The sequence below is a fragment of the Chanos chanos genome, chromosome 8 (genome assembly GCF_902362185.1).
Source record: "Chanos chanos chromosome 8, fChaCha1.1, whole genome shotgun sequence".
Lineage (NCBI taxonomy): Eukaryota > Metazoa > Chordata > Actinopteri > Gonorynchiformes > Chanidae > Chanos > Chanos chanos.
Window position 1 is genome coordinate 9,610,469 of NC_044502.1, and position 9,553 is coordinate 9,620,021.

The 9,553-nt window shown below is 40.1% G+C and overlaps 2 protein-coding genes across 2 annotated transcripts in view; one reads left to right on the forward strand and one right to left on the reverse strand.

The window, feature by feature from the left end:
• Window positions 1–520: 520 nt before the first annotated feature.
• lgals2b (lectin, galactoside-binding, soluble, 2b) lies at window positions 521–3,939 on the reverse strand. The gene is made up of 4 exons (XM_030782660.1): window positions 3,891–3,939; window positions 1,941–2,020; window positions 1,452–1,620; window positions 521–851 (listed from the first exon to the last, which is right to left on the reverse strand). The coding sequence occupies exons 1-4, from the start codon at window positions 3,891–3,893 to the stop codon at window positions 705–707; spliced, it is 399 nt and encodes a 132-aa protein (XP_030638520.1). The 5' UTR covers window positions 3,894–3,939; the 3' UTR covers window positions 521–704.
• A 1,076-nt stretch (window positions 3,940–5,015) lies between these two features.
• LOC115818312 (GTP-binding protein 1-like) overlaps window positions 5,016–9,553 on the forward strand; it is an 8,722-nt gene continuing 4,184 nt past the window's right edge. Inside the window, exons 1-6 of the mRNA XM_030781665.1 lie at window positions 5,016–5,204; window positions 5,903–6,014; window positions 6,821–7,001; window positions 7,337–7,685; window positions 8,170–8,293; window positions 8,448–8,562. Coding sequence (XP_030637525.1) covers window positions 5,016–5,204; window positions 5,903–6,014; window positions 6,821–7,001; window positions 7,337–7,685; window positions 8,170–8,293; window positions 8,448–8,562 — 1,070 coding nt within the window. The remainder of the gene's footprint in view (window positions 5,205–5,902; window positions 6,015–6,820; window positions 7,002–7,336; window positions 7,686–8,169; window positions 8,294–8,447; window positions 8,563–9,553) is intronic.

Here is a 9,553-nt window from a genome sequence, read left to right on the forward strand (position 1 = left end):
TACTGATGAAGTAGTAACTTCTTACATGAAGATAATATTAGTAAAATCTGTTTATTTACATTACAGTCTCAACTGAACATCTGATCTGTCATTCAATATTTGAGAGAATTGTTTGCAATGCAATGCAACATGGTAGGTGAGAAGAATGCATTGTGGGATTCTAATCTAATTGGGATTCATATGATACATATAAACACGTATTATGTTCCTATAAACCTTTTGTTTCGGTCTTTAAATATACAGTAAAGTAAACCTTTACACAAAATAAAAATAAATCTATTTTTGTGAAAGTAGCCAAATTCTTCTTAGGGTTTCATTAGGTTCACTTGCAATTTACCTCTATTATATTCTCATTTATTGCAACTCACATCGTGATCATTTCACTCAACACTGAGAACAAAGAAGAGGCAGAACTTTAGTTAGAAAATAATTTACAGATAGCCCATGTTTCAAGTTCACAGTCATTTTATTAGTACAGCTCTGATAGAGTTTTTTTTTTCCAGATCGTGAATGTTTCTAGGTCACAGACTTAGACATTCTATTCATTCAAGTGAGTGCTTTGAGTTTATCTAGAACAGTAGAGATGTGTTATGGACGTTATGAGAGACAAGCGTTACGGCAAAGATGTATGTAAAAAGGTACATAAATTTTCATGAGCTGCTCTAGCTGGGTGGTAGCACGTAGAATGCCCATCCTGGTGGTCCTTATTTGATCTTGATGCTGTAGATCTTGACATCGCCCTGAACGTGGATGTGGTTAAACTTGTCGTCACCAAAGCGATTGGGGAAGCTAATCATGTTGCCGTCGGGCAGTTTGATGTAGAAGTGTTCGTTGTTAAAATTGATGACCAGCTTTTAGAAAAGGAACAAGAAAGAGCGTGTGTGTGTGTGTTAATGTGTGTGGGGTAAAAGAGTGTGCTAAAACATTTTCATTTAAATGAACTCTGTCTAGATAGATTTCTGTGTTTAATGTCAGATAAGCAATTCTTAGGGAGAGAAAACATCATCATTTCTGTTGGGAAATAGTTCTCATAGATACACAGAAGAATGTATTATAGTTCAAAGTTCAGCACATGACCACGTTGACACAAAAACTAATGTTTGCTATGGTGTAAACACTGCTCCATTCACAGTTTAATGAGTGTTGTAAAACTGTTATCTGCAAGGTGCGTTCCCCCTGATTAAAACAGAGTCCAACCTTATCAGCAGTGAATCATAGGACAGAGGTACTTCCTCCCCTGGTCCCCCTATGCATATTGACTTTGTGTTGTTAAGACAAGTAAAACTACACATATTAATCTTGACTACCTGACCAGCTTCACAGTACATATGGGGTGTTACACCTATTGACATAACTGAAATAGCTATTGTAGGTGGCATAGCAAAACATAGAGGGCAAAAAACAAATAGAAACCACGTAAAACTGAAGCAGTAAAATCTTCTCATGCTCACTTTGAACTCCTCATCCTCGTTGAAAGGGAAGAGAGGTTCTCTCTGCTCATCTCCCCAGCCATCCCTCAGGGAGTTACACACGATGATGTGGTGGTCCGAACCATGGTCAAAACGTGGGTTAAAGTGGAGGGCTATGGTGTCGCAGTCATGACCAATGTTGATGGAGAAACTGGAGAGAAGATAGAGGTAGAGAGATTCATTTTTGAGAGGGATGTGGAGATGAATGAACGGATTGAAAGGGAATGTAACGTTAAAATAACTAAGCAGAACAAAATTTCATTTTAATCAAGTCCTGCTCTTTTGGTAGTTTAATTCTATATTTTACTCACTCCACCCAATGGAATAGCCTTTTAATTACATTAGTGTGCCGATCTCATGAAACATATCTGGGAGATTAAAATCAGCAGCAGCAGATGTCCTAGATTGTATTCACCGTTGAGCATCAGTGATAGATAATTGATTGGAGAGCTCAGTCTTGTAAATACATACACAGAGCATCCTGATTTTGGTTTGCCACAGATCTTCAGCTCCTTGCCAGGCTCGAAGGTCATGTCCTTTACAGTCAACACCTGTTCAAGGCGATAAATGGATGAGTGAATGGATTTTGAGGTGAATCCACAACAATAATGTACAAGATTCTTGGCGCGTCCCGCTGAACTTCAAAGGTGTTTTTAAACTTCATAATGAAAGAGATTGCTTGTTGAATGATCAATAAATGATCGATGCAAATTTGAAGACATAAAAGTAAAGATTCACTCAACGTTGCATTGATTATATTGATACACCTTCAGGATCCTCCTTGACCCAAATTATATTGTGATATTTATTCATATCAACAAGGTGTCTTAATCTTGATAAAACACAGACACTGAAACATACTTATTTGCATTATTGATCTACTGATTCCGTGTCATTTACGTGGAGACTCTGAACAAATTTTCCCAGAATTGTTTGTAGGATACAGGTGTTACAAGGAAACAGCAATCTGTCTCTCATACCAAGCCCACTGTTAATGATAAACTTAATGGTTACAGATCAATACTGGTGGGGTCATAAAGTTAGAAGAACAGAACGACACTCATGCACATAATTCAGAGGAAACAGCATCTAGACAATTAATGATGTGACTGTGAAGTATTGCCAACTGTGTAACAGGTAATAAAACCATAAAGCAGGACACCCACTCAGGTGAACTAGTGTATCTGTGTCATGTCTGTGAAATTCCCATTGCTTGATTCTTAGAGGAGCCACACCGAAATAGAGAAGGAAGTGCATGGATGGCTATCCGATGTAATTTTGAGAAAGATTTTGTAAATTTCTTTTCTTTTTTTTTTGTCATCTGTTCTTTAAGAATCCTTAAGAATATATCAGCTACACCTAATTAATTATTATTCAGTTCCATGAATTCTTGGCAGATATGTTATCGTACTTGCTTACCTACGTGCAACATGACAGATGAGGTCAATCTATGTGGAGCACATCTAATCTGGTCAGTACTCACCAGATTTATCTAATTCGCAGGGTCGGTTTCCTGGACACAGATTAATCTTTTTCTTTCTCAATTAAAATAAATTGATTCTCCATTCCAACTGCAATTAGGCTGGTAACTAGTCTCAGTCTGACCTGGAAACCAGCCCATAATGTGACATAACAGAGTTTGTCAAATCTAAGCTGAATATCTGTATCCTTGTGGATGGAAAAGGAAGGGGGCTCAGTTCAAGTGTGAACCACACCCCGGTCATTAAATCACCTGCTCTTCCTGCAGATAACAGTGCCGGATCAGATCAATATCGATTAATCACTGTTGAAATGGTTTCAGTCGGACAGGGAAAGGTGTTACTCTTACCAGGAAACTTGAAACATTCAGTGAAATTAGTGTGACACTTCTTGCATTTTTGTGCTTGGTATTATCAGTCTAATGTGTTCTTTCTGAAGAGTTTCCTGAACAAACGGTTTATTTACAACCTTATCCCAACTATAATCTGATGTAGTCAAATGTTTCCCAAAAGCAATATAAAACTACCCAAAAGATGTAGCATTAAACAGTAACAGCATGACTAAAAGAGTCATTAGTTCATCCCCAAGCACAGAACAAAGAGAAGATATGACAGACATGTGATCTAGAAAAACTGTGCTAAAGAACTGTCAGATACCAGTTTATATTCTTAAATGTGGTCACAGAAAGGTCATACATTTTTACCACTATACTTTGTCTACTCGCTATAGACAAAATGATCCCGAGATCCAAAGAAAGTAGATTATGGACGGAATGGTGAGTTTGAATGAGTAAAGCAAAGACTAAGTGAGCAGCACCCTCCAAACCTTTGGGTTACTTTCCACTGATCAGTTTAGATAACCCTAGAAATCGCTAAGGTACAAGCATGCATAACCCAAGCCGAAATTATACAGCATTTTCTCATAAATGAATCCCACACTTACCATTTTGACACTATTGTAGCAGGAAATCCAACAGAAACTTTCAGATGATGATGGGACTGCTTTAAAATAACACAGAAAGCCGGAGGCGTGATTTTTGCCCCTCACCAACCACTGTAGAGACAGCTGAGTATCCTTATCTCATTCTAACCAATCAGAATATGACTCCTCACGAATCATTAAATGAGTGCTGCTACCCAGTCATCCAGAAGATTCGTGTTGGCTCAGTCCTGGGTGATAATAGCAGTCTACAGTGAGCACAACAAAGTTCCTGCTGTGTTAAACCACTTTGACTTGAATGTGACTTTTAAATAATAATAATGATGATAATAATAATAATAATAATAATAATAATAATAATAATAATAATAATAAACAGACTTTCAAATGTAGCATTGTAGTGGTTTTTGACATCAGATTTCATAAAAAAAAAAAATGGGAAAGAATCCTTAGTATTATTTTTGGTATTGTACACTAAACACAAAAGTCTATGGTGTCGTAATCCAATCAAACTTCTTCCTCTTCTTATCCCTCTTCCTCCTCTTCTTGAACAAATATTGATGATTCACTAAATATTGTTTTCAAGAATACATTTGCGCAGTGGATGGTTCAGTCTCTGTATACTGTAATCTGGTGCATAGACGCTGTGCGACACACAGAACACTGCCACCCTGTGTTTACGAGAGGTGTTGCAAAGATCTCTAATTTGCTGAATTGTTAATGAGGAGGCGTGGTCTTATATAAACTCATATCGACACCAAAAGTACATGTCCAACGTTTGCCCTGGTACGTGTTTGTGTGGAATCTTTGTTTAGATTCATGTTTTTATCTTACAGGTTTATTCAGATAAAACAGTAGTTCCATTACAGTTGCAGCTATGAAAACACAGCTCTTCCACAAATAGCTTTACATTGTCCGACGCCAAGTTTGTGAATTTATGTCACGTAACGTCAGTAAAGTTAACAGGCGCAAGTTGCTAACGTCAGCTAAGCAGCCAGCTGGTTGGGGAGAGTACTTACTGATAGCTCTCTAGCCAGCATGCTAACACTCCCGGGCTATTAAATCTAAGTTATCTGAATCTCTAAAGGGCAACTTTTTAACCAGTTCCTTTCTAAAAGGTTGCAGGAGATGGCGTCTGTTGCGACGACCGAGCCGAGTTTAAACCCGGGTGCAATATCTACACCAGAATCTGTTGTACCAGCGTGTATGTTTGCTCCCGACCCAGGATGTGACGAAGACCCATCCACTGCAGAATGCTTCGAAGGGGGGCACAGTCTCAATGGCGAGACCGCGGATCATTTGGACCTCACTAGCAAGGTAGTTAGCTGTATAGGCCCCTCGGAGCTTTTGCAATCAGTTCGTGAGCATTCTGGAATATAGAATATAGACCATAAGCAAAACATCTCACAGAACGGGGTTTGTCTATGTTTATTCCTGATTATGTGACTGAGACAATAAAATAACTGAATCAGGGTATTATTTATTTGAACCTGACAAGTGTTTTAAATGAATGACACGTAGCTAGCTGTGCCTCTACTCAGCCTGCCAGCTGGCAAAACATCAGCCGTGTTTACCCGAGGACAGTTTTATGACTGGATAGACTCGATTTCGCCGGAGTCTTTTAGTGCATTTGAAGGAACATCCCATGTTTCACCCGCTCCGATTGAACATAGGAATACCAGACCCATATAATATGCAGCGTTTGTGTTTTTGTGAGCATCTGCTGTGATATATGAGAACTTTCGCTCATTCCGTCCCAGCACAGCAATCTTTGCAAAACGGTTTCAGCTAATCAGATGATGTATACACCCTGTTAGTAATTTACTGTTGCAAATTGTTGCCTACACTTGCATTGGAATTACGTCTTGCCCCATCTCCTCACAGTTACCACCAGAAAGCAATATCAATCAACTGTTAGCTGGTTTTGAAACAGACGCTCCAATCCTGACTCGGTGCTAAAACTGGTCTCTAGAAATGAATGAACTAATCCCCTCTTCTGTTTGTCCCATGTGCAGTTGGCCCTGGTGAGCCCCACTGGAGAACAGTATGACTCGTTACTACGCCAGCTCAGAGAGCGAATGGATGAGGGCTGTGGAGAGACCATTTATGTGGTTGGCATGGGTTCAGGTGAGACAATACATCCACACTAAGTTTCTACAAAAAAAAAAGAAATAAAAGAAAAAAAAAAAGACCCAGAGAAACTGGAAACTATACACCGTGTTTACACTGAATTTGACCTAGACACCGTGGATGCCCTTTGACCCTTGGCTGGCCCTCTTGGTTTAGACCTGATGGTATTATTACACTGGTCTGGTGGAGTAAGGGCCAGTAAACAAGTATCTTGGGTACTGAAGTCCTTTTGGTCCATAATCATAATTCAAAATACCCACCCTTGATAACAGTAGATTGACTAGTAGCTGAGTCCTGTGATGAAAATGATTTCCTAATATGATGACTGTATCCTAATAGGATGACAGACTATAATCGTATATATTCTCTTATTCTTTACACATAGGCAAAGAGAATGTTCAGTTGCTCTTCTGTAGAAAGACAAGCAGACATTTTAACTTTTGCTTTTGAGCTCTAAAGCTGTGTTGTTGTTGTTTGTCTAGTTCTGCTTGTCCAAGCAAAAATGTTTGACCCAGGTGACCTCAGAGGTCAAAGAGTCTCTGTTGAAGTGGTTTACGTTTTGCCTAGCTCATTTTCTGCATTGACATCCACTCACCCTGTGTATGTAAAGTCTGATCCAGCAGGCTACACTGGTTTCTCCCCCTAGAATACCTCTCTGGCATAATACACTTTTCTTTATTCTTTTTCACCATCATTGTCTCTCTTTCTCAAAAGTCACCTTTACTTTTTTTCGTGCACTTCTGATATAAACCGAATACTTCTCCCTTATTTTATAAGCCTTTCTCTTTCACTGGCTTTCTCAGATGGTGGAGATTATGGTCTGAATGAGAAGGATATGGAGGCCTCTGTTGCCACGGTGCAGTCTATGTGCGAGCAGATTGAGGCGGACCTCATCTTGTTGAGGGAGCGCAGTGAGACGGGCGGTCGAGTCCGGGACTTCCTCATCCGCCGCCGCGTGGGCGAGGCAGACTTCTTGGAGGTCAGGTAAGTGATGCTAAAGATGTAGAAACTGAGAAGGACAGAGTCCAGCTCAGGGGCTCCCCCCAATCCATTGGTTTTCACATGAGCTCACCACTGTGATGTCTTATTGGAGTTGATACAGATTATCTTCCTCTTACACTAAGTGTGGACACAAAACAGCAGGGCTCCAATCTGAGTTTGTTTTGTTTTGTTTCGTGTTTTGGTTTATTTTGTTTTGTTTTGTTTTGTGCACTCCATCCCAGCAGGGGGCAGCATAAACACGAACACAGTAACTCTTGTTGTGTTTCACTGTCAACCATCCTTCCCTCTCTCTTTGTGAAACTTTTTTTTCCCCCCAGAGTGGCAGTGGTAGGGAACGTGGATGCTGGTAAGAGTACACTCCTGGGTGTGCTTACCCACGGGGAGCTGGATAACGGTCGCGGTTTCGCCCGTCAGAAGCTCTTTCGACACAAACATGAAATGGAGAGCGGACGAACCAGCAGCGTGGGCAACGACATCTTGGGCTTTGACCAGGAGGGCCAAGTGGTCAACAAACCCGACAGCCACGGAGGCAGTTTGGACTGGACCAAGATCTGCGAGCGTTCCTCCAAAGTTATCACCTTCATTGATCTGGCAGGCCACGAGAAATACCTCAAGACCACTGTGTTTGGCATGACAGGCCACCTGCCAGACTTCTGTATGCTGATGGTGAGTCTGAGTGAGGGAGACATTCCAGAATGATCCTCATGTGAAAGCATGATTAGGACAGAATGCATAATAGTTTAGCAAGTGCTGTCACAAATTATTTTAATTCAGGAACCATTTACCTTTTTACCATTTTACCTTGTGTATGTTATGTATGTATGTATGTATGTGTGTGTGTGTATATATATACACATTTTATTTATTTGTTTATTTATTTATATATGTGTATATATTTATTTATATATGAGTGTATATGTATGTGTGTGTATGTGTTCGTGTATGTATATGTGTGTGTGTGTGTATACACACTTTATTTATTTATTTACGTATTTATATATGTATATATATTTATTTATATATGTGTGTATGTGTATATGTGTTTGTGTGTGTATGTATGTGTGTATATATATACACTTATTTTTCTCTCTTTGTTCTCATGCTTTCCTCCTTCCTTCTCTCTCTCCTATTGACTTTTCTACCTGTCTAGGTGGGCAGTAATGCAGGAATTGTTGGAATGACAAAGGAGCATCTTGGCTTGGCCTTGGCACTCAATGTGCCTGTGTTTGTAGTAGTCACCAAAATAGACATGTGTCCTGCCAATATTTTACAAGGTAATGAAGTCCACTCAGATATCTTGAGACAAAGTGTCTTAAAGAAGTCTTGTTACCACTGTCAAATTACCACGCTCGCCTCTGGTGGCTGTCTGTTCGAGTGGTCATTACCTCACTCCTGTTAATGTGTATGTTTGGCTGTTGTGCGTTTTAGAGACTCTGAAGTTGTTACAACGGTTACTTAAGTCCCCTGGCTGCCGGAAAATTCCTGTCCTGGTGCAAAACAAAGATGACGTCATTGTCACTGCCTCCAACTTTAGCTCTGAGAGGTAGCAACATGGTCATTTTCTCTCCCCCCCCCCTCCCTTTCTCCACATCCATGATTGTCTTTGTCTTTAATTGTCCCTCATTGTCTCCTTTCCCAATCCTTTTCTCTCTAAATTACCACCCTTGTTTTCCTCAGCTCCCTCTTGTTTAAACAGTTGTTCACATCGATCCTTTTCAAGTAGTTTTACCTTAGAAATAAACAAGCGAAGAAGCAATTAAACCAGCATGCGCTCACAATAACTCTCTATCTAAAATGCTACACCTTGAGAACATTGAAATGAAAGGGAGGATCCATTGTGAAGTAGATCTAGAAACATTTAATACGGGTACCTCTCTTAAAAGAGGTGCCCATCCACGGACACATCATTTAATGGGTGTGGTGCATTTGTCTTTTATTCTACTGAAACTTATAGAAGAACTCGATAGTCGACGGATCTCCACAAATTGAACAAGTGGCAACAAAGAATCCCTGTTGCCAACAGCAACAAACGCACAAGCTCTTCATTTTGTCATTTATTGTTGCGGCCAATGGGTGATTTGTTTGTTTTTAACAGCGGGGATGGCCCAATGGTCACTGACAATACTCTATAGAGTACACAGGGGGATGGCAGGTTAATAAGGGGGGTGTATTTTGGTCATTTTGCTATCAAGGGGGATGGCATCCCCCCCCCCCCTCATCCCCCTACAGATCGCCTACTGGTTACGGGGTGTTCTCAGTTGCTTCTGGAATGAGAGGGTGGAGTACATGCTTTCAGAGTAAAGGAGTAGCTGTGATTTGGGTGTGAATGGTGGTTGATATAATTACTGTTTTCACTGAAGCATACAGAGGGGTTTTTCTTTTCCACTTCTTGGTATGACTAAGATGGTATGACATTTTTTTGCGCCGTTGAATTGCGAGTTATATATGCAAACTTTGCTAGGCGGGTGTAGACGTTGCCGGTCGCCGTTGAAAATGTTACTTTTGTGTGTACTAATCATGAAATGTTTCTGGAT

What these genes read in the sequence shown, in the direction of transcription:
- lgals2b (XM_030782660.1), bottom strand. An exon ending in CCAAAATCAGGATGCTCTGT is followed by an intron (nt 1,621 to 1,940) that starts GTATGTATTTAC and finishes TCTTCTCTCCAG; the next exon opens with TTTCTCCATCAACATTGGTC. An exon ending in ACGAGGATGAGGAGTTCAAA is followed by an intron (nt 852 to 1,451) that starts GTGAGCATGAGA and finishes CTTTTCTAAAAG; the next exon opens with CTGGTCATCAATTTTAACAA.